At 40.6% G+C, this 24,594-nt stretch overlaps 1 protein-coding gene across 1 annotated transcript in view; it reads right to left on the bottom strand.

Annotated features, from left to right (window-relative positions):
- The window catches only part of CSMD1 (CUB and Sushi multiple domains 1), a 1,848,896-nt gene that overhangs the window by 188,695 nt on the left and 1,635,607 nt on the right, over positions 1-24,594 (bottom strand). The window contains exons 39-42 of the mRNA XM_088832674.1: positions 23,238-23,356; positions 19,450-19,519; positions 15,909-16,025; positions 5,684-5,893 (exon numbers count right to left, since the gene is read on the bottom strand). Of these exons, the coding sequence (XP_088688800.1) occupies positions 5,684-5,893; positions 15,909-16,025; positions 19,450-19,519; positions 23,238-23,356 (516 nt within the window). The remainder of the gene's footprint in view (positions 1-5,683; positions 5,894-15,908; positions 16,026-19,449; positions 19,520-23,237; positions 23,357-24,594) is intronic.

Raw genomic sequence — 24,594 nt, 5'->3', positions numbered from 1 at the left:
CAACGTAACAAACCACATTAACAAACTGAAAAATAAAAATCATATGATTATCTCAATAGAGGCAGAGAAAGCCTTTGACAAAATTCAACATCCATTTATGATAAAAACCCTCCAGAAAGTGGGAATAGAAGGGACATATCTCAACATAATAAAAGCCATATATGACAAACCCACAGCAAACATTATCCTCAACGGTGAAAAACTGAAAGCACTTCCCCTAAAGTCAGGAACAAGACAAGGGTGCCCACTCTCACCACTACTATTCAACATAGTTCTGGAAGTTTTGGCCACAGCAATCAGAGCCGAAAAAGACATAAAAGGAAGCCAAATTGGAAAAGAAGAAGTAAAACTTTCACTATTTGCTGATGACATGATTCAATACACAGAAAACCCTAAAGACTCTACCAGGAAACTACTAGAGCTAATCAATGAATACAGTAAAGTTGCAGGATATAAAATAACACACAGAAATCACTTGCATTCCTATACACTAATATGAGAAAATAGAAAGAGAAATTAAGGACACTATTCCATTCACTGTTGCAACGAAAAGAATTAAATACTTAGGAATATATATACCTAAGGAAACTAAAGACTTGTACATAGAAAACTATAAAACACTAGTGAAAGTAATCAAAGAGGACACTAATAGATGGAGAAATATACCGTGTTCATGGATTGGAAGAATAAATACTGTAAAAATGAGTATACGACCCAAAGTAATTTATACATTCAATGCAATCCCTATCAAGCTATCAACGATATTTTTCACAGAGCTAGAACAAATAATCTCACAATTTGTATGGAAATACAAAAAACCTCGAATAGCCAAAGCAATCTTGAGGAAGAAAAATGGAACTGGGGGAATCAACCTGCCGGACTTCAGGCTCTACTACAAAGCCACAGTCATCAAGACAGTATGGTAATGGCATAAAGACAGAAATATAGATCAATGGAACAAAATAGAAAGCCCAGAGATAAATCCATGCACCTACGGACACCTTATCTTTGACAAAGGAGGCAAGAATATAAAATGGAGAAAAGACAGTCTCTTTAACAAGTGGTGCTGGGAAAACTGGTCAGCCACTTGTAAAAGAATGAAACTGGAACACTTCATAACACCATACACCAAAATAAATTCAAAATGGATTTGAGAGCTAAATGTAAGACCAGAAACTATAAAACTCCTAGAGGAGAATGTAGGCAAAGCACTCTCTGACATAAATCACAGCAGGATCCTCTATGACCCACATCCCAGAGTAATGGAAATAAAAGCAAAAGTAAACAAATGGGACCTAATTAAAATCAAAAGCTTCTGCACAGCAAAGGAAACTCTAAGCAAGGTGAAAAGACAGCCTTCAGAATGGGAGAAAATAATAGCAAATGAAGCAACTGATAAAGGATTAATCTCCAAAATATACAAGCAGCTCCTGCAGCTCAATTCCAGAAAAATAAATGACCCAATCAAAAAAATGGGCCAAAGAACTAAACAGACATTTCTCCAAAGAAGACATACAGATGGCTAACAAACACATGAAAAAATGCTCAACATCCCTCATAATCAGAGAAATGCAAATCAAAACCACTATGAGATACCACTTCACACCAGTCAGAATGGCTGCTATCCAAAAGTCTACATGCAATAAATGCCGGAGAGGGTGTGGAGAGAAAGGAACCCTCTTACACTGTTGGTGGGAATGCAAACTAGTCCAGCCACTATGGAGAACAGTGTGGAGATTCCTCAAAAAACTGGAAATAGAACTGCCATATGATCCAGCAATCGCACTCCTGGGCATACACACCGAGGAAACCAGAATTGAAAGAGACACATGTACTCCAATGTTCATTGCAGCACTGTTTATAATAGCCAGGACATGGAAGCAACCTAGATGTCCATCTGCAGACGAATGGATAAGAAAGCTGTGGTACATATACACAAAGGAGTATTACTCAGCCATTAAAAAGAATGCATTTGAATCAGTTCTACTGAGGTGGATGAAACTGGAGCCTATTATACAGAGTGAAGTAAGCCAGAAAGAAAAACACCAATACAATATACTAACGCATATATATGGAATTTAGAAAGATGGAAATGATAACCCTGTATACGAGACAGCAAAAGAGACTCAGATGTATAGAACAGTCTTTGGGACTCTGTGGGAGAGGGTGAGGGTAGGATGGTTTGGGAGAATGGCATTGAAACATGTATATTATCATATGTGTAACAAATCGCCAGTTCAGGGTCGATGCATGTTACAGGATGCTCGGGGCTGGTATGCTTGGATGACCCAGAGGGAGGATAAGGGGAGGAGGGAGTTGGGAGGGGGGTCCGGGATGGGGAACTCATGTACGCCCGGGGTGGATTCATGTCAATGTATGGCAAAACCAAGCAATATAATATTGTAAAATAATTCAGTTCAGTTCAGTTCAGTCGCTCAGTTGTGTCCGACTCTTTGCGACCCCATGAATAACAGCACGCCAGGCCTCCCTGTCCATCACCAACTCCCGGAGTTCACACAAACTCATGTCCACAGAGTCAGTGATGCCATCCAGCCATCTCATTCGCGGTTGTCCCCTTCTCCTCCCACCCCCAACCTTTCCCAGCATCAGAGTCTTTTCCAGTGAGTCAACTTGTCGCATGAGGTGGTCAAAGTATTGCAGTTTCAGCTTCAGCATCAGTCCTTCCAATGAACACCCCGGACCGATCTCCCTTAGAATGGACTGGTTGGATCTCCTTGCAGTACAAGGGACTCTCAAGAGTCTTCTCCAGCACCACAGTTCAAAAGCATCAATTCTTCGGCGATCAGCTTTCTTCACAGTCCAACTCTCACATCCATACATGACCACGGGAAAAACCATAGCCTTGACTAGACGGACCTTTGTTGGTAAAGTAATGTCTCTGCTTTTTAATATATTATCAAGGTTGGTCATAGCCTCCAATAAAAATAAAAATAAAAAATAGAGAAATAAATCAACACAACAAACTTCACTCAATGACCCTCACGAACCACAGATTTCCTGGTGTTCTTCCCATTGCTGCCTCTCTTCCTGGAATCCTGAAGCCCTTTCTCCCTTTTTTTAGCTTCAGAAGCTACCTAAACCACCGAGTTCTAGCCACTCCTGTGTGTGACTCTTGTCTGGGCACTCGCGGGCATCTGTGAGCCCATGAGACGTGTGTACTCACACACTCGCGCTAGTTCTCCTCTCTGAGCTGTCAGTGTGGGTCCCATCACCCACCGGAGAACCACAGATGACACGCAAACTTGCGGACTTGGACGACTGTGTAACTACAGGGGTGTTGACAATATATGTGGTTGGGCAGGAGAAGTGAGAAGAGGAGGAGATTTGGGAGAGTTGGAGGAGATGATTGCTCCACAGTGCTTCTGAGAAAGTGGGAGCTGAAGGGGTCATTAAAATTAAACATAAGTAGGGATATGTGTGTGACAGAGAGAGGAACTTGAGTGTATTTAAACTCAAAGGAGAAAGAAAACCAGCCACTGGAAAAGCAATGAAGGGAAGATAATTCCTACCTGGAGAAAAGTGAAAGTGTTAGTCACTCAGTCATGTCTGACTCTTTGGGATCCCATGGACTGTAGCCACCAGGCTGCTCTGTCCATGGGATTCTCCAGGCAAGATTACTGGAGTGGGTTGCCATGCCCTCCTCCAGGGCATCTTCCCAAGCGAGGGATCAAAGCCCCATCTCCTGCATTTCAGGCAAATTCTTCACCATCTAAGCCATCAGGGAAGCCCCGAATCCTACCTTAAATGCCCTGGAAAAAGTAGAAAGAAACATTCTAGAGCCTAGTGCATGGGAGGGGTTGCCTGCAAGGAAGGGATCTTTCTCTTCTCTCCAAAAGGAGGAAGAGTAGGGGTGTAGGCAGACCTCAGTGCTGGCCTGGGAAACTGTGTCTCTCCACTGCTCTCTGTGTACGAGGGCATACACACCAGCCTTCCAGTGGGACCTCACACCCTTGCTGAGACACAGGGGCGTCCAGGTGAGAAGGAATATGGCAGACACAGGTGGACACAGAGAAATCCAGGCAAGGTCTCCTGTCTCATTCCTTAGGCTATATCATCCATTTTTTCCCCCTACCTGGATTCCTATTTTAAGACACTCAAATTCTAGAAATGTAAATTTATACTTTAAGTAACAACTGAAGTGACAAGGTCTGAAAGTTCAACACAAAATGCCATCTACTTTTAGTAATGAAATATTAAATATTTTCCAGGGCAGTCTATAAAATTAAAGAAATCAAGTGATATCACCATGTTAAAAAAAGACTCTACTTTTGACATTTTTTTTTACTTCATTTGAATTAACAACACTGAAGAAAAGGCCAGCTAAATTATTGTGTATGAAATGAAAATTTTGAACTTTTTCACATGTCAGAATGCTTTGATGATAGTAGATTCTAACTTTTATTAGAGATCTCATATTTTGATGTTTTAAGAACACATAAAGTTCATTCCCTCTCAATCTTTCTCCTCCCCCTGCCCCCCTACCCTGGCATAACTTGAACACGACTTGAATGGTACACAAAGCCATTACTTTGAGCTGAGATAAAGCTTAAATTCATGAAAGACAGGGTCAGACCCTTTCCTCTGTGGACACAAGGCAGGAGATAGATGGGATCCAGCTTAGATGTTACAGTCAGCCTCCTTTTTTACATTTCCAGATGTAATAACAACAGGATCAGGGCAAATGCTGGACTTTGCCCCAGTGGACACTTAAGACAACAGTCACAGTGGAGACAGAGGGGAGCTGAGCCCTGCCCAAATGGGAGATGGAGAGACCACACATTCCTCCTTCTCAAGGTCAAGGAGACCTTCCTGACTAGGTGCAGAAAAGGCCCCCCAGTGGTCAAAAGAAAGGCGACCCCTTTCTTTGCTACCCCACAGCAGGTGATGCCAACCTACCCATAGGCCTCTGCACTGGAACCCATCTTGGCTACGAGATGCACACGCACATAGGGGAGGACCCTGAGATGCTCCAGACACGGACTCAGAGCCAGGCAGAGCCAGGTGATTGGCCAGAGGAAGCCAGAAGAAAGGCCCGTGTAAGTGATTCAGACCACCCGAGGGTGTGACTCCCTCTCTGAGCCCACCCGGTGTCTATCCACACATACTCCTTTTCCTCCTAGTACCCTTTACATGTTTTACTACTTTCTGTCTCTTTGTAGACATTTATTTTGACAAAACCAACAAGCCAGGGCTTTGCTGCTGTCCTTGGTGGTCGAGTGGTCAGGATTCAGCACTCTAACTGCTGTGGCCTGACCTCAGTCTCTGGCTGGGAACTGAAATCCTGCTGTGAGCCGCTGCAGGTGGAGGCCCCCCAAGATCAAAGAAACTCCTTGTACCATAGTCCTGAAGGGATAACACCTGCATGTGGCCAAGAGGACACGGTAACAGGTGACACGGCTACATGATGATGGGGCTAAGGGGATCCCAGGCAGTGACGTGGCCACTGGAGGGAGACAGAAGGGACCCCGGTGAAGCAGCGCCTGACCTGCTCCTGGCGTCTGGGTCCTGACCTGTGTGAAGCCTGACAAAGACTCCATTCCCACCAGAAAGCCGTGCTCCACTCTGGACTCTCCAGTTGTGCAAGACTTTAACCAGCTCGGATGTTTATGCTTCCACACAATTTAAGTGTCAGACGCATCCTCAGGTGTGGTAGTATTCTTACCTTGGTAAGTGAGTTTAAACCCTGGCCGGTTCTGCGAGTGGTCGCTGTAGAAGTGGATGAGCGTCTCATGAGTGGTGCTCAACAAGGCACTGGGCAGGTCAGGGCCGCTGAACTGCCCGATCATCGGGCTGGTGTGATAAGGGCCGTTTTGAATTTCAAGGTAATCATGATTAGCTTCCGTAGAAAAATTCAGAAATTGAATATGTGCACCTATGAAAAAAATAGGCAACATTGGTGAATACTGGTATCAAAATTTTTGATAATGCTTATCAACAGAGATTAAAATCACATTAGTTTCCTCCAACAATATCTCTCTAGGAGGCAGAGTGGAGGAACATGAACACTGTGAATAACAACAAGCCTTAGTTTGGTTTCACCCCTGCTGCCCACCAGTTGTGTGACCTTTGCCCTTGTAGTGAATGCTCCTAAGTCAATTTTTTTTTGTGAAATACAGACATTACTGGCGCTGTATCACAGAGGCATGAAGGTGTAATTCTTAGAATGGCGACTTATATCCACACACATGGCAGGGATTCTTGTCCAACTGCTATTAAAATCCTTACAATAAAAAACATAAGGTTGTAACTGTCAATTTTCAACTTTATCAAGGAAGAAGCCAATACAGATCTAACAAAACATAACAAACTTTAGAAGTGGCTTTTAAGTTGATGCTCATATCATTGCACAAGAAATCTCTTAGTTTAAAAACTGATTGTTTTGACTGTGTAGTGCCTGCAATGGAAATTACTGATGTTTGCAAAAACCCGCTCTGATAAATGCCTCTCTGATTCTCACAACTGAATCTATTTTAACAAGAGGCCAAGGCTGTCCAAAGGACCCATGTTGCTGGCATAATATTGATTGGTGTACCAGATAAGCTACTGTTGATAATTTAGAAGAGAATCAAAATAACTTAGAATTATTTGCTATGGTATTGTGGCATGTTTGAAAATTTGACTATTGTGCCTGAAATACTTCTTAATTCACTTGCAAGTTTATTCACAATGCCAAAGACATTACTTTTTGCATAAATCAAGGCAATTAAGTTGGGTTTTAAAGTCTAAACTAACAAAACCAACAGCTATTGTGGATCACTCTCTCAGCATGTGTTATTCTTATCTTTATAGATAGATAAAGCTCTTTCTATCCATCTATCCATATATATAAAGCTCTTTTTATCTATCAAGATATATATATATTATATTACTTTTCATCTAATATATCTGACACATTTCCTAGGTTTTAGGAAATTAAAGATATTGTTATATAAAAGATCATGTTTGCAAGGGTTACCTTACTTAAGTAAGAATGCTGAGAAAATGTAAAGCCAACAAATCTACCTAGTATTGATGGAAAACATAGGTAACGGAAGCCTGAATTCATTAAAAAAAAAAAAGAAGAAGAAGAAAAGCTCACGCAAAGAGTAATAACGAAGAACAACCTAAAGCTACTCAATACATTTTAAAATTATCCAAGAAACACAATTTTATCAACTATGGAGAAAACTTTATTAGGAGGAACAAAAGCATGAATAATGGCCTTTCTGGTTGGACACAGTGTAAGTCCATTATCGCCCTTAGGGTTCAGTTTACCAAGGTGACCACTGTTATTATTTCACAGGTGAGCAGAATAAGGTACAGGAAGGCTGGGTGTGATGTCCCAGGTAACACAGTGAGAGACAGAGTTAGACTGACACCAACTCTGATGGACAGAGAACTTGTGTTCTCTGGTTTAGCATGGAAACATGCTAGACAAAAGCTAACCATCTCATGATGTTAAAAATATTACAAATTTTTGGAGAAAATTATTTTGTATTAAAATTTTCACCCTAGTTTGATAGATAAAATTGGAAGGAAGTAGAATGTAGACTATTTTGGAAAGAGACTCAAAAAGTAAAAAGCAGAAGGAAGACTTTCAGTGAAAGGTCTTTAATAAGACTACAAAACCTTGGTCGTTTTTATAATGAGCAACTCCCTTTCTGTCACACAGTCCAGTGTACATGCACCACACATGAGCAGGGAGGGAAGGAAGAGGCTAGCCTGGGGCTGTCCTGACTGTTCTAGCACCAGGCACCACAGACAACCGACCTGCAACAAAGCTATACATTTAAAACACTCCCGTAAATATGGAAAAATGTCATGCATGTCTCTGTTGGAGAGACCTCCATAAGCCGATTCATTTTCTTTCTAAATCCCAGTAAATACGTTCAGTTGAAAGAAATCTGGAAGCAAGGAAAGAAGAAAGAGAGAGAGAGGGATTGAAACAGACAGAAAAAGAGAGCGAGCGAGGGAGAGGGAGAAAGTAAAGAAGGAGGGAGGCAGGCAGGGAGGAGAGATGGCAGGACCAATGACTCCTGGCCCCTCCTTCTCACCTGTCACCTCTCTGCCACCTGCCGTGAGAGCTGAGCCACTTGACCAGTCTGTAAGCCACGGGTAAGTTAGTATCTGATCTATTTCCTTACCTACTGTTGAAATAAAAACAGTTTGCTTTTATAGCCTGGCCCAAAATCTGACAATAAAGAAAGGTTTTTTTTTTTTGACTAATTAATAAACTATACTAATGGATAAACCAGAGGGATGGGATTGTGAGGGAGGTGGGAGGGGGTTCAAGATGGGGAACACATGTACACCCGGGGCAGATTCATGTCAATGTATGGCAAAACCAATACAATAATGTAAAGTAATTAGCCTCCAATTAAAATAAATAAATTTAAAATTAAATAAATAAACTATACTAATGGATTTAAAAATATATATATTTTTGGTGGCTGCATCAAGGCCTAGAACCCCTATGGTCCACAGAGTTTCATAAACACCCATCACATTCTTCACGGGAGGAAGAACATAGAAGCCAACATAAGAACAGTCAAAAACTAATGATGAATTACTGAAATTTCTATTTTTCACCCTACGAGATAGGATGTGAAACTAGGGCAAGATTAGAACACTTAAAATACTTATTCCCTTTTTGGGTATAAAATCAAATGGCAGGGAAATGGCTTAAAACAGGCTCATTTCAGATGTGCATATGCAGATGTCAGATGAATTCATCCAGAGATACATTTCAAATTCACAGAATGGCCCGGTCGAGAAAGAAATGAGAGATAGCAAGCAGATCAAGGGGCACAAAACCCCTAAAAGATGGCCAATGTCTCCAAAGTAAAGGAAATAGTGGGGAAGTGGCCTTTCACTGATTTGGAGTTAATCTTGAAATGGAAATGGAATTACAAAAATTATAATTTTATGAAAAATTAGCATATTAAGCAGGATAAAGTATCCAGCCACATAACAAACCACCTAATCTGTATCAGGAAAGAGAACTGAGCCCAGTTCTAATCTGGTTTAGAATGGAATTTTTAGCTACCTAATTTTCAGAGAATTGTGTGCAGTTTGACATTATGAAGCCAAAATGAAGGGATTAAAAAGAGCATAACCTAGTTACCCTTTTATTCTCTTACAGAATACCAAAAATGTGTTATTGCAGTAAGAAAACCGACCTGAGTGCACCTCTAGGGTGAAATTTATACTGACTGTCATTACACATTGGAAATTACGTGTCCAGAAAAGGCATCTGCAGAAAGGATTTTGAATCTGGACTTGACAAAACTTTGAATACATAAGCTGACCATAGTTTCAGAGTTAAACTCTTGTCTCTTGGTTGACAGACCCATGGATAGTAAGTGATCTACTGTACATCTCCTGTGCATAATAAACATATAACAAATGAGTGAATACTTTCAGAATTCAGAGAGAATATTCTAAAGAGTCTTTTATATCCTCCCTATGCTTCTAGATGGCCCAAAGCCATACTCAATTTTGACCCCACGCTGTGTGATGTAAGTGCAAGGGTTTCAAATATAAAAGGTAAAGCAGAAAAAACAAACTTGATTTAATCTCTGTTAACTATGCTTTTAGAAACTTTCAAGAAAACAGACAGAAGTTCTGTGTTCATTGGGCTCATACTCAAAGCCACACAAAAGAGCAACCCAAGTTTGTGGAAAGGAAAGAAAACAACATTAGAGTATTTGGCCTAGTAACAAAGAGCAGTGAACAGTTAGGCACTGCCTTCTCCATGTCAGGTATTTGCTTCAGAACAGCTGTACGAGAACAATATTTTATGGTATTCCTTTTTTTTAAAATTTATTTTAATTGGAGGCTAATTATTTTACATTATATTGTATTGGTTTTGCCATACATTGACATGGTATTCCTTTTAAAGATAAGGGACAACAGTTCCAAAGCATGTCCATAACTTGCAAATTCATACCAGCAATCACTGGCAGAACTAGGATTTCTACTCATCTACACTCAGAGCCCAAAGATGTGAGGGACCACCGTGTACCATGCCCGCCCCTCAGATGAAGCCCTGTGACTGTGCATGTAACAGAGCAGGGCCCTATGGTCCTTTACCTCCCATGGCCTCAGCCTGCCTCTTGTCTGTGAAAAACTTTAGCCAATGAATAAGTTTAATCAGAGAACTGAGAAAATATAGCAACAAAGGAAAACTGTCAAAAGAGGCCAAATAATAATAATGATAATAATAATGTGTTCTCACTTTGACTGTGTGGATCACAGTAAACTGTGGAAAATTCTGAAAGAGATGGGAATACCAGACCACCTGACCTGCCTCTTGAGAAATCCATATGCAGGTCAGGAAACAACAGTTAGACCTGGATGTGGAACAACAGACTGGTTCCAAATAGGAAAAGGAGTACGTCAAGGCTGTCTATTGTCACCCTGCTTATTTAACTTATATGAAGAGTACATCATGAGAAACACTGGGCTGGAAGAAGCACAAACTGGAATCAAGATTGCTGGGAGAAATATCAATAACCTCAGATATGCAGATGACACTACCCTTATGGCAGAAAGTGAAGAGGAACTCAAAAGCCTCTTGATGAAAGTGAAAGTGGAGAGTGAAAAAGTTGGCTTGAAGCTCAACATTCAGAAAATTAAGATCATGGCGTCTGGTCCCATCACTTCATGGGAAATAGATGGGGAAACAGTGGAAACAGTGTCAGACTTTAATTTTTTGGGCTCCAAAATCACTGCAGATGGTGATTGCAGCCATGAAATTAAAAGACGCTTACTCCTTGGAAGGTAAGTTATGACCAACCTAGACAGCATATTAAAAAGCAGAGATACTACTTTGCCAACAAAGGTCCATCTAGTCAAGGCTGTGGTTTTTCCAGGGGTCATGTATGGATGTGAGAGTTGGACTGTGAAGAAAGCTGAGCACTGAAGAATTGATGCTTTTGAGCTGTGGTGCTGGAGAAGACTCCTGAGAGTCCCTTGGACTGCAAGGAGATCCAACCAGTCCACCCTAAAGGAGATCAATCCTGGGTGTTCATTGGAAGGACTGATGCTGAGGCTGAAACTCCAATACTTTGGCCAACTTATGTGAAGAGTTGACTCATTGGAAAAGACCCTGATGCTGGGAGGGACTGGGGACAGGAGGAGAAGGGGACGACAGAGGATAAGATGGCTGGATGGCATCACCGACTCGATGCACATGAGTTTGAGTGAACTCCGGAAGTTGGTGATGGACAGGGAGGCTGCAGTCCATGGGGTCGCAAAGAGTCAGACACGGCTGAGCGACTGAACTGAACTGAACTGTTCTCACTAAGTGTAGTCAAGAACTTTTAGTTCTATCTCATAGGCTGTAAGTAATAATCTGAGTTGTGTCCTGTGATCTGTCTTATAGATACTGAAACCTCCCCACCAGGTGGAGAAGTTAACTACATGATGACCAGGCTGTAGTCATGACATAAGCTGCCACAATTCTGAGAACTGGCCTCAAGGAAATGGAAATAAACCAACACTGAAACTGAAGATTGAAACTGTGCTTAAAATAATCAAGATGCTGCTGGTCAAACCACCGATGACCAACTTGAAGATAACCGTCAGAGCTGACTGTGCTGTTTCTGCATGTAGCTCCCTCCCTCAGCCTATGACAGCTCTTGTCCACTGACCATCACTGGCTGGGAGGAGAGTCAGCCTTGGACAGATGTCTGCCCTCTCCATTGGATGCCAGCATCAAAATCAAGCAAACTTTCCTTCCCACCAACCTGGCCTCTTTACTGACTTTAGAGTGGGGAGCAGCTAGAATCCTGCTTTCGGTAACATGCTCTCACTGAGGATAGAAGCAGAAAGCAATTGTCAGGGGGTTGAGTAATTAGCAAGTGGAGACATAGGTGGGCTTTCACGTGATACCAGAGCGACGGGTCATTTTGTGTATATAATTAAGCTATTGGTCCATTGGTGTGGGAAAGAAGTAGGATTAATCAGAAGAATTATGTGACTGAGCTGGCTCCTGCTGAACAAGTGGGTCAGACATCTAACAGGCAGTCCCATGTATATTTGGTTTTGTGAAAAGATCAAAAACACTGCAATAAAACCTTCCATTGATGAAAAACATCTAACGTGCTTTTTCTCAAGAAAAAGCACTGCTGTCTCATATTCCAGATAAGTGCGTCTTACAGGATGGCTGGGGCAATTGGAGACACCTGTACCGTAATTATTAGCAAAATAGCCATTAATACCTAAGTAACCCAAACCCAAACTGACAATCCAGGAAACAGGAATGCACATGCCTCTTTTCTGATTTAAAATTTCATGTTTAGGAGTATATTTATAGATTACACAACTTGTCAGAAGAACCTAGTGTGGTACTCAATGTTCAGTTCAGTCGCTCAGTCGTGTCCGACTCTTTGTGACCCCATGAACCACAGCACGCCAGGCCTCCCTGTCCATCACCAACTCCTGGAGTCCACCCAAAGCCATGTCTATCAAGTCGATGATGCCATCTAACCATCTCAACCTCTGTCGTCCCTTTCTCCTCCTGCCCTCAATCGTTCCCAGCATCAGGGTCTTCTCCAATTAGTCAGCTCTTCGCATCACGTGGCCAAAGTATTGGAGTTTCAGCTTCAACATCAGTCCCTCCAATGAATACCCAGGACTGATTTCCTTTAGGATGGACTGGTTTCATCTCTTTGCAGTCCAAGGGACTCTCAAGAGTCTTCTCCAATACCACAGTTCAAAAGCATCAATTCTTCAGCATTCAGCTTTCTTTATAGTCCAACTCTCACATCCATACATGACCACGGGAAAAACCATAGCCTTGACTAGACAGACTTTTGTTTGCAAAGTAATATCTCTACTTTTTAATATGCTGTATAGATTGGTCATAACTTTCCTTCCAAGGAGTAAGCGTCTTTTAATTTCATGGCTGCAGTCACCACGTGCAGTGATTTTGGAGCCCAGAAAAATAAAGTCAGCCACTGTTTCCACTGTTTCCCATCTATTTCCCATGAAGTGCTGGGACCAGATGCCATGATCTTAGTTTTCTGAATGTTCAGCTTCAAGCCAACTTTTTCACTCTCCTCTTTCACTTTCATCAAGAGGCTTTTGAGTTCCTCTTCACTTTCTGCCATAAGGGTGGTGTCATCTGCATATCTGAGGTTATTGATATTTCTCCCGGCAATCTTGATTCCAGCTTGTGCTTCTTCCAGCCCAGCGTTCCTCATGATGTACTCTGCATATAAGTTAAATAAGCAGGGTGACAACAGACAGTCTTGACGTACACCTTTTCCTATTTGGAACCAGTCTGTTGTTCCATGTCCAGTTCTAACTGTTGCTTCCTGACCTGCACACAGGTGTCTCAAGAGGCAGGTCAGGTGGTCTGGTATTCCCAACTCTTTCAGAATTTTCCACAGTTTATTGTGATCCACACAGTCAAAGTCTTTGGTATAGTCAATAAAGCAGAAATAGATGTTTTTCTGGAACACTTGCTTTTTCGATGGTCCATCGGATGTTGGCAATTTGATCTCTGGTTCCCTGCCTTTTCTAAAACCAGCTTGAACATTTGGAAGTTCATGGTTCACGTATTGTTGAAGCCTGGTTTGGAGAATTTTAAGCATTACTTTATTAGCGTGTGAGATGAGTGCAATTGTGCAGTAGTTTGAACATTCTTTGGTATTGCCTTTCTTTGCAATTGGAACGAAAACTGACCTTTTCCAGTCCTGTGGCCACTGCTGAGTTTTCCATATTTGCTGGCATATTGAATGCGGCACTTTCACAGCATCATCTTTCAGGATTTGAAATAGCTCAACTGGAATTCCATCACCTCCACTAGCTTTGTTCATAGTGATGCTTCCTAAATCCCACTTGACTTCACATTCCCGCATGTCTGGCTCTAATCTGTGGCAAATTATTCTGAAGCATAACTGTATCTATTCTAAAAAGCTAGGGCCAGTCATACTATTTTGTGTGTATTTAGGATTTCAGGTATAATGTTCCTTTTTGCTTATTCAATATGCTTTTTCAAGCCTATTGCTAGGCAATATCAAATATTTTATAGACAAGTAATTTTAATTATAATATTCCATAAATATTTTTAAAATTTAAACCTTTCTTGAAATAAATGCTTTGTTAGGCTCATAGATGATGACCATGAAGTCAGAAGATCCCTGCTTTTTTTTCCCTGAATTACTGTCTTGTGTACTGGTTTCTCAGTGAGAGAACAGTGAAAGGAAGCATGCCAACCAGCAGCCTTCTCACACCATGAAACAGTGAAGCTGGGAAAATAAATGAACAGAATATACATATCCATTGATGAGTAAAATGTTTCTAATGAGGTTTGAAAGGAAAGTGGAAAATACTTGAAATAACAATTTAAAAACCAGCTTGCTTGCTGTTGTTATTTACAACATGCCAAGCCCTATACTAAATTTCTCGCCTGAACTGTTTCAGTGAATCCTCCGTAACCCTGTGTGGTTATTTCATTTTTAGAGATGTGGAAAGTGAGGTTCCTGGGGTTCACTCAGTTCAGTAGCCTATACTATCATTATTTTCCTAGTAATTTTGTGGCCCTCCAGATGCTAAGTCCCTGTTGGAACCTCACAGTCAACTATAACTCCAATCCAGCCCCTGACATCTGACTCCAAACACGGAACCAACCCTGTCCAGATCTTGAGATCCTCAGGGTAAGAAAACAGACCAGGCTTTGAGGATGGCTGAGCCAACGTTGGTTACAGTCAAAGGCCTCTGTTTAGTATAGCATGGGGCAGAATTTCAGCCTCTCTGCTCGGAGAGTTCATTGTTTAAAAAATAAAATTTAAAAATCTGGGACAAATAGAGCACCTCTGTGACCCCTGTGAACTGTCCCCCCTTCCTTATGCCCCCACACTCCAGGGCCCCTTCAGGGGTCATGAAGCTGAATCTCACGTGTGTTCTCCCCAGTGGGGGCCCCTTTCCTTGCACGCTCCTCCTTTACTCTGATGGCCATACGCCCTCCCTCTTAGCTGCTCTCAGCTGAGCAAGTAGATTCCCCCCACCCCTTTCCTCCTCCTGGCACAGACTCTTAAAGCAAGAGCTTTGAAAACTTAATTAAAATATATAACCTTCTTCCAGGGCAATGATTTCCACTTATGCTTCTATTCACCCATCATTCAGCTAACATTCATTTAGTACATAAGTACTCAATTACTATGGACATTCTGGGACATTCCCTGAGTATCTAATCTGGCACCCTCATCACAGTGTGTACTCTTAGGACAGTTGCTGGTGGGGAAAATCCAAGTTAATGAACTAAAATATAAAGAAACCATGAAGCAGATGAGGAAAGGCATGAGAGAGAATCAAAATTTCACAAAGACTGTGCATTTCTGAAGCAGGAAAGAATGGGATTTTAGTGTATATAACAATTATTATTAATTATTTAAGGTAGATAACCTGGAAGTTCATAACTAAATGTAATTTTTATCATTTAGGTAATTTTCATAAACCTAAATCAATGCAAGGAATAATGACAAAAATTTATATGACAATACTAAAATGAATCATAACCTGAAAAACACTTTAATAATTATTTAAAAGAAACCACTACCATTATTGACTTCCAGTGATAGATTACTGAAGGTGGTATTATGAATAGAGGTTGGTGATTGAATTAGGGATGCTACATTTTGCACTTCATGTGACTACTATATCATCATTCTGCCAATTTAGTTTGCCTTGAAAAGACACGTACGGCTGAACTGACTTTTCAAATAACTTTCTGTTCTCAAAGTTATTCTGCCAATGCTTTATTTAAATCTGTAAGCCACATTCAATTAAAGACACAGTTAGGTCAACAGAATAAGGCTCGCTTTTTACTTAGTCTAATTCTTTCCAAGGAATATATTAAAAAGTTGGATCTTGAGGAATTAAAAAACATCATCACTCACCATAGCCTATGGGCAGGGAGATCTTCCAGGTGCAGTCCAGGTTGTTGGGGTAGGTGCCGGGGAACCCGGGGCTCAGGACCACTCCCCCCATGCTCCTCAAGGTGCCCCCGCAGGTTGCTGTTAGAACGACAAATGGAGTGAGTGCCGGGGACCATGGCTTTCTAGAATTCACTCCCCCACCCCCATGTGAGTGTGCTACCCAGAAGCAAGTCTTCAGAAATGGATTTGCCCCTAGCTCCAGCAAATACATAAATGGGATGCCTTTAGTTACTTCTGGGTCTAGGTCACCTTGCTGAGCACCCACTGATTAAGAATAAAGACAGGTCTTCGTAGTTTATCTCCTTCTGGTCCACAGAGATTCTCACTACTGCTTGGTCAAGCTTACACATTTTGGTCAGGATCCCATTGAATCCCAGGTTCTGAGTGGCTATACCGGTTACTACTTACTGATCGTTAGCCATGTGCTCACCTATGGGCTGAGATAAACACAGTTCACTGCTTGATTCTCATCACAACCCTAAAGGGTGGGTATTATTATTATCCTACTTTACAAACAAGGAAACCAAGTATGAGGAGATTAAGGAATTTGTCTAAGGGTACACACCTGGCAAACAGCACAACCAAAATTTTATTTCAGCTCCACCTGGTTCTAGAATCCAAGTTTACTGTTTGCTTTAAGATTTATTTATTTATTTTTATTTATTTAATTTTTGGCTGCACTGAGTCTTAGTTGTGGCGTGTGGGCTTTCTCTAGCTGTAGCAAGGGGTGGGGGCTACCCTTCATTGCAGCGCAGGGCTCCTCATTGTGGTGGCTTCCCTTGCTGCGAAGCACAGGCCCTAGGGTGTGCAGGCTTCAGTAGCTGCAGCTCTAGAGCATGGGCTCAGCAGCTGTGGTGCACGGGCTTAGTCGCCCTGCAGCAGGTGGGATTTTCCTGGAGCAGGAATCACACCTGTGTTCCCTGCACTGGCAGGTGGGTTCCTAACCACTGGACTGCCAGGGAAGCCCCCTAGATTCCAAGTTTTAACCTGGATATGTTACCTTCAGAATTCTTCCCAGCTTTGTAATGAAGCTAATGGAGACCACTCTCTTTGCAAGAAATCTCACACTGTGAAGATGGGTGTGACGGTACGTTCTCATCCCTGGACTTACCTTGGTTACGCACGTTTTACACTGTTAATGCTGAGGTTTGACAGTAAAGAAACATGACTGACTTTATAATGCACATGCCAAATAATATAGGTTGAAGCAGATGAAGTGCTAATACTTGGACTTGACCATTTCTGACCTATTAAAATGGTGATTTCTTGTAGAAAGACTTTATCTGTTTTGGGAAAATTTGATATGAGGAAAAACCTAAACATCTTCTAAAAAGTCTAATGAAAATGGTAATTGTTCAAGCTAGGGAAGCCTAGTCTGGGTGTTAATGGTGAGCAAGTTAAAAACGTAAGTTTTTTAAAAAACTAAATGTATGTTTGTGGGTGAGTGAAAAATTCCAGCAAAGTGTTGAACATTAACTTTGTTTTTATGTAGAGAATAACGTGTCAGGTTAATTCTTTGCAGGAGACACCATGTGTTTGAGAATGAAGGCTCTGGCCTGCTTTTACACACAAGTCTGTGGGTGCTGCTGCAGACACTGGCGGGTCTCAGCAGCGAGCCTGCATGCGCTTGGCAGTGATGGTCCCCAACCGCCCAGGACTCTCACAACCTGCACTGAGGCTAAACATGCAGGTCCAAGCACAAACCACATCAGTGATGGAAACACCAAAACCACTGTGAAATATAAGTGACATTTTCCCCATTTTGATTTTGAGCATGACTTTTACCAAAAAGAGAAAAAAGATTGGAAATTATAAAATATGAAAACATCTGTGTATATCTTCACTGAGGACTGAGACTGTCTTGCAGGAGCAGCCGACCCAGTGCCTGAATGATGGAACTGATCATCAAGACCCGCGTCTTTAAATCAGGACCACGATGATCATCCCGGGAGAGAGAAAGAGCCTAATATGAGTGCAACACCTGCAGGCACACAGTGACAACCTAGTTCCTTCAGTGCTTAGTTACCATAGCATGTGATCATGCCTTTCTTCATCTCAAGAAGCAAGAACCACTGGATGGGCGTACAAACACAGCCCCAAGCGCTACGCATCGATCCTGTTTTTCCTTTGTGATATTTTAAAAACCCCATCAATGGGCCGCTCTTATTTTATATTCATCTAGTGATGCCATCATGTTCCTTCAGCTCTACCTTCATGTTTCAGTCTTGTCCACCAGCAGCTGGTGGCCTGACTTCCAGTCTCCTGCTGGAGAAACTGCCTCCCTGCCAGACCTTTTATTATTGTTAAATAGTATATTCAAAGAGTTACTGGTAAAATGCTATCGCTAAAGGACAAAGTGTTTATCTTTATAAAGGAGCAAGGCATCTTGGGTTTTTACTGGGTTTAGGTGTCTTATTTTATGCAGATTCCTAATTTTCTGGTGAGAATACATGGAATTTTTGTTCCAGGGTATAGGCCACGCCCTGTCTGAGGGACTGGAATGCCATCTCAGTGCAGGGCCCTGACCAACAACTTGGCCATCCTGGGAATTGTCATGATGTTCAAAATAGTTAATGTCGGGTAGGCTCTGGGCTTCCCAGGTGGTGCTAATGGTAAAGAACCCACTTGCCAATGCAGCAGGCATAAAGAGGAGGGCACAGCAAACCACAGGATTCTCTCCTGGGAAATCCCATGGACAGAGGATCCTGCTAGGTTACATCCATGGGGTTGCAAAGAGTCAGACGTGACTTAGTAACTAAACACCAACAACATATGAAACATGCAAAATAAAAAACAGAATTAATTTTATTTGGCTAATATAGGCAAGCTATTTGAATAAAATATCTCCTCACATAATACAGAGTGCCAGCAATGGCAAATCATTTGACTGAATATCTACTGTGAGTTGATTTCATTTCAAAGCTTAAAATATTTGAATCCCCAAGTCTAAGGAAAAGTTCTTCATTTAAAAATAAGTAGGGAGCTGGATGCTCTATGCCTGAGTCCCAGTCCTGATGAGCCCCTCCACAAGAGCGGCTGCCTTTATATCAAATACTTTTTGATATAAAATACTGTCCCTCCAACTTCACACCACTTATTGGCACTTTTGAATTTTGTTTCTGGAGTTGTGATTTTCCTGAGGCTAATGGCATAAACAGAACCCTTCTCAGACTCTCAGACCAGCTACATTCATTCCTTCTCATGCATTAATCCACTGGCTTCTGACATGCATGTGATGTGTGTTTAGTGCCTGGAGCTAGCAATCTTGCATCTAATCCCTGTTGGTTGGTCCAGGGATGCTGGAAAAGCTGAGCACCCGCATCCAGGGGGAGAAGATGTCCAATCTCAGTTGCACCTCTACTGCATTATTAAGTTATCTTGTAACAGATCTTTGAAGGGAATTTAAAAGTTCATCTTTGAAGCCCAAAAGGAGCTCAAGAAGATCACCGCTACATTATTAAGAATGTGCATGGTGACACAAGGATGGAAGGCGGGTCCGTACCAATGCAGAGGGGAGACGGGTAGTTCCAGCGCCGCACGGTCCCCGGCATACAGGAGATGTGGGAACGGCCCTGCTCAAGAAAAGATGAAACAAAAACTCACCAGCTGAACATGGAGTACTGAAGGCTTCAGTGTTTGCAAGAATATCTGTATTCTCTTTGATTTTCCCTTTTGATTTAATTATAAATGTAAAAAACATAAAACCCGTGAAATCTATTCTCCTAATGTGTATTAATGAATCTTATATTCAGAATCAAAATAGAAGAAAAATCCATAATCACTGTACTTCTTGTCACTAAAATAAAAATCTTGTAATGTGCCTTTCAATGGTCTGTATTTCTGCCAAGATGCTTTCCTAATGCTTAAGATGCCAAACTGAATTGACCAAAGTAAGTCTTTTTTTTTTAAGTCATCAAAAGTTATTGCTTTTGGTCAAATGAATAGGAAATATAGGTGCTGAAGGGTGAAATGTCAGGGGTAAGTAACCTGCTTATGCAAAGGTAACTTTCATGGTTGCCTATGGTTCACAAGCAACTCACACAATCTTATGGTTCAGCAAAAAATTGGGTCAATTCCTCTTTTGTTGGAGAAAAAGGGAGACTTAATATTCATTTGATTATCAGTCTCACAAGCTGTCAAATTAATGATTCTGCAAAGAAATTAATTCTCATTGCTCAGGATCTCTTAAGCCTTTAAATATATGAAGTTTTCAACTTTCAACCTTCGAAAAATTCGTCCTGTTCTTCCTCTTTGAAAAATCGAACAGTAGTGGGTTAAATTCTCAGTGCTTTGGGTTAAAATTTCTTTTATGATGAAAGAGAAAGTAGTGAATGGGCATCTCTGTGTACAGACTATTCAGGTTTACTTTCTTCCTCATTGTGACTTGGTGAGCTTATGTGACACGTGTGCTAACCTTGTGAATTTCCATTTGCCAAACAGAATTGGCACAGAGGCAGATGACAAAGACATCTTTAACTCATGTTAAATAATCCCAGCCATGTTGGGAATGCATCAAACAAGAATTTGCACTAAGGCTGTTATCAATGACAAACCAATTCCCCAAGCTTAGGAAGATTTCACACTTGATTTGTCTGTCACAGAACTCATTTACTCCTACTTTCTAACATTCTTAAAAGTTGCTACAGTACAGGAAGACTACATTTATACTTAAAGAAGACACTCAGGACAATGCTTTTCCTGCCAAATTTCATGCTCTGTGTCTTCTCATTCTCCAATCTATTACATTATCTTTAACAAATTTATTCCCAAATTTTGGACAAACACAAAGCACAAAAGCCTTTAGAGACATTTATGGAAGACTAGCAATAAAATGGTTACATATTACCAACTTAGGGCACATTCCGCTATTGATTACAACGAAAGATATTTCTTATTAGTTATTCCAGCTAAAATTTCTATACTGGATCCAAAATAAGACAGGAATTTGTGTATTTATTTATTAGCCTAAAATGGGAATCTTCTTTTTTTCATCTTTTAAAAGAAAAGTGAAACAGGTTTAGAGAAAAGGAAATCATTAATCGTGCAGATATCCGGGATTGATATTTGATGCATCCTGTCTCTGCAGTTTTAGCCTGAATCACACTAGGCAGATGCATTTATAGACATTTGTGCATAAATCATACAAGGAACAGTGCTTTTCATGAATACTGTAATTTATGCACACTGTCAGTCCAAATATACTAGTGTGTTAGCAAAATTCCCAATTGTTATCAATTTTTTGAAAAGTCTAGAATCCTTTTTAACTCATGTGAGTGAGAGAGAGTCACAGCTTGTATACTCAATGCTTGATGCTGTTATGAAGGGGAAAAAAAAAAATCTTAGTTTGCATTTGAAAACCTGAGCCAAGTGGCCTGCCTGGGCACTACAGATGTGTGCCTGCAGGCCTTTATCTCCAAGTAGCACATTAAACAATTCATTATAAGAAATGTCTTTACTAAATAACCCTTTCTAGTTTCTTCTCTGAGGGCTGGAGAAGTCTCCCTCATTAAAGGATGCCAGCAGTAACTACAAAGTGTCATCATAAAAGTGTAGAAAGAAGGCAAACACAAGTGAGGGAGACCAAGCAATAGCACAATAGCACGTGGGATCTGGAGAAATGGAGGCAACATGGTATTTACATGGTTTATGTAAATTTACGAAGGGACAAAAAAAAAAGAAAAAACAACCAGCAACCAAAGTCATATTTATAAAAAGGCTTGTCAGTATAGAGAGAGGTGTTCCTCTAAATGAAACCCTTGGGCTGTGACTCATAATTCTTTTTACTGTAACACATGAAATGGGCAATTTCTGTCTTAAACAATCAGTTACCACTGCCTTCATGTGCTTGGTTATAAACTTGCTTCCCTGGCAGACCTTTCAGCAAAGCTTTTTCGGTAACTGTTCTACTTTCCACATGTCTGCCCACCTTTCTCCAGAGCCAAAGCATTGCTGTAATACACACCAAGATCTATACATGCAGGTGGTAGGATGTTTTGGTGAAGATGTCATGTATCTTGATGTTTCCTTACAATAATAGCAATGCTGGCTTTCATTTACTGAAGTATCAGGCATTTTGCTGATATTTTTTCAGACCGAGAGCCCAGGCTGACTTCTGCACACGGGCCCTATGGATCTGCTGGTTCCTCTGCCCCTGATTCCTCCCGGGGCCTGGCTCACTACCCCCTCCCCATCAAAGACAGAGCCCCCAGCATCCACACCATGAGGTTGTGTGAGACTAATGCGGTTTTGTACATGAAGCACTTGACAGGCAGGCCATCAGCTTCCTGCTATTGCTGTTGCTGCTCTGACTTGTCTCAGTTCTGCAAAAGATTTACTCCAGCACACACGCAGAAATGGAATCACATACTACACTGTCATTTCACTGCTGTGTCATTGAGACTTCTTTCTGATGATTACTCAAGCTTTATTTAAGTCGGTTACAGAATATGACTAAAAATAATGCTCTTGAAATACTATCAGCTTCAGTGTTATAATAAGCAAACAGCAGAAAGTACTCTTTTACTTGAATTAACTGAAACACAGAAACATATGTAGGCTTAAATATTTCTATTGGACTTTGGAAAAAAATATACTTGTTTCGATTGCAGTGTCCACTGTTGGTAAGAATTATACATGAATTATGCTAAAGGACAGAGATAAACTATTTTGGGAATACGCTTATTTGTGGTTAACTCAGAAAAATAAATAACTGGAAAATGACTAATGTTGCTATACACTGATTTATAATAACATAAAAAACTTTTAACAGAAAAACCAATAAAATATTATTAGAAATCTGCTTAATGTTTCTTGAAAACTGTTTAAGTCTATCATTTGAGCCCCATATTTACCTGACACACAAATGGACCCTTGATGATTTACTGAACTAAATCATAAGAATAGCTTGCAATGCAGGACCAGCACGAGACTCAGAGCCGGTCCAATAATTGGGCTGCTGGGACGGTACTATTAACTTGACTGTGTCACTGATTTGTCCCTTAGAATTTTATCTGTATAGTTACTGGGAAACTACACATTTCATTTTGAAATAAAATTATTATGAAAATAATGTACTCAACCTTGAAAGGATCCTTTCTCATTTAGAAGCTATTTCCGCATCATCGTTGAATTTACCTGTATGCACGGTGAATTCAAGAGCTCTGATTCACACACTGAGTGAGCAACTAACTTAGGTCTCTGTGTGCTCATCTTGGGCTTGGTCTTATGTGAGCTGGCTGAGGATCAGCACGCTGAGTCCATTATCAAGAACTTCGACAACAAAATGAATACCTGCAGTGTGTACCCAGGCTCGCACTGGAAGGACAGCACATCATTCACCATGTATCGGTCTCCAGTTTTGATGCCGTTACTGGGAAGGGCTGGCTCTTGGCAAGCAGCGAGACCCACGGCTATGAAAATGCAAGACACACACATACAAGCCATGTAGAATAAACAGTCTTATTATTCAAATAGCAAAACACTGTTTCTCTGTTGCTCTTCACCTGGAGGAATGAACAAAGATGTTAACTCTCTCTTGTTTACCAAGAAAACTTTAACTTCCAATCAGCTATGAGCTAAATCGTTAATATTGGTTTGTTTCATTTGCATCATGTATTGAATCTAGCATTTCTTGAAAGAATAAAATTCTTTCCTTCCACACCAGTTCTAATGCATACACATTTTAAAAGATCTTTAAAGAAACTGCTTCCTAGATGCAAACACCTATAATATGGCTCCTTTGCTTTTTTTTTTTTTCAAGCATACTGAGCAGTCTTTTTGTAAAACTTTAACTGTGAATCTGGGAATTGTATCCTTTTGGAAAAATATGAGAACAAATATTTTACATTCAGTCTATCTCTTTCTCATTTAAAGACAACAACAACTAAATGGGAACTCTCCTAAACGGGATTGCCTCTAGTTACGGCACTAACAAAAGTGTTTTAATTGATCATATAATATTGGAATTCAGCTTAGAATATCAGACAAATTAACTCTAAGGAACTTTTAACATTGACGGCTATTTGTATAAACTCTGTCCTGAAGTGAGATGAGCATGGGATCCTGTAAAACACACACGCTTTGGGCCATACCCCAGAACTACTGGCTCAGAATCTGCTTGGTAACACCATCTCTGGTGATTCTTATGCATTAAAGTTTGAGAACAATTTCAAGCCATGAGACACACAAATTTTGTACGGGATAAGTGGGTGTGAGCTATATTATATTTCCTAAGTTGAAATTGATTTTTCCTTAAATGGCTGTACATCAAAAACTATAAAACACCACAGGCATTAAGTGGCAATATTTTTTATTCCTAGCATAACATTTTAAGCCATTTGGGATTTTCATAGATGACAAAATTGCTAAATATGAAAAACATCATCCCTTATACTCTTAATGTTTTTTTTTATTTGCATGAGTCTAATTTATCTCCCTCTCTTGTAATTTAGAACATAAAATGCAACTATTCAGTATATTTAAATTTCACCTTTTTTTCTTCCTATCACAGATTGGCATGAACTTCTATTTTATGCCATTTATTTTTTATTTGACCCTTAATAGATATCCTAATTAACTTTGGTATAAAATTTCTAACCATAATTTGAAATACTAAAAAGATGCTTTATGATTTTTGAAAACACATGAT

The sequence above is a fragment of the Moschus berezovskii genome, chromosome 26 (genome assembly GCF_049115385.1).
Source record: "Moschus berezovskii isolate FMDL1 chromosome 26, NW_MosBer_1.0, whole genome shotgun sequence".
NCBI classification, from domain to species: Eukaryota; Metazoa; Chordata; class Mammalia; order Artiodactyla; family Moschidae; genus Moschus; species Moschus berezovskii.
The sequence above is the reverse complement of the archived record's forward strand: the minus strand, read 5'-3'. Positions and strand labels throughout refer to the sequence as shown.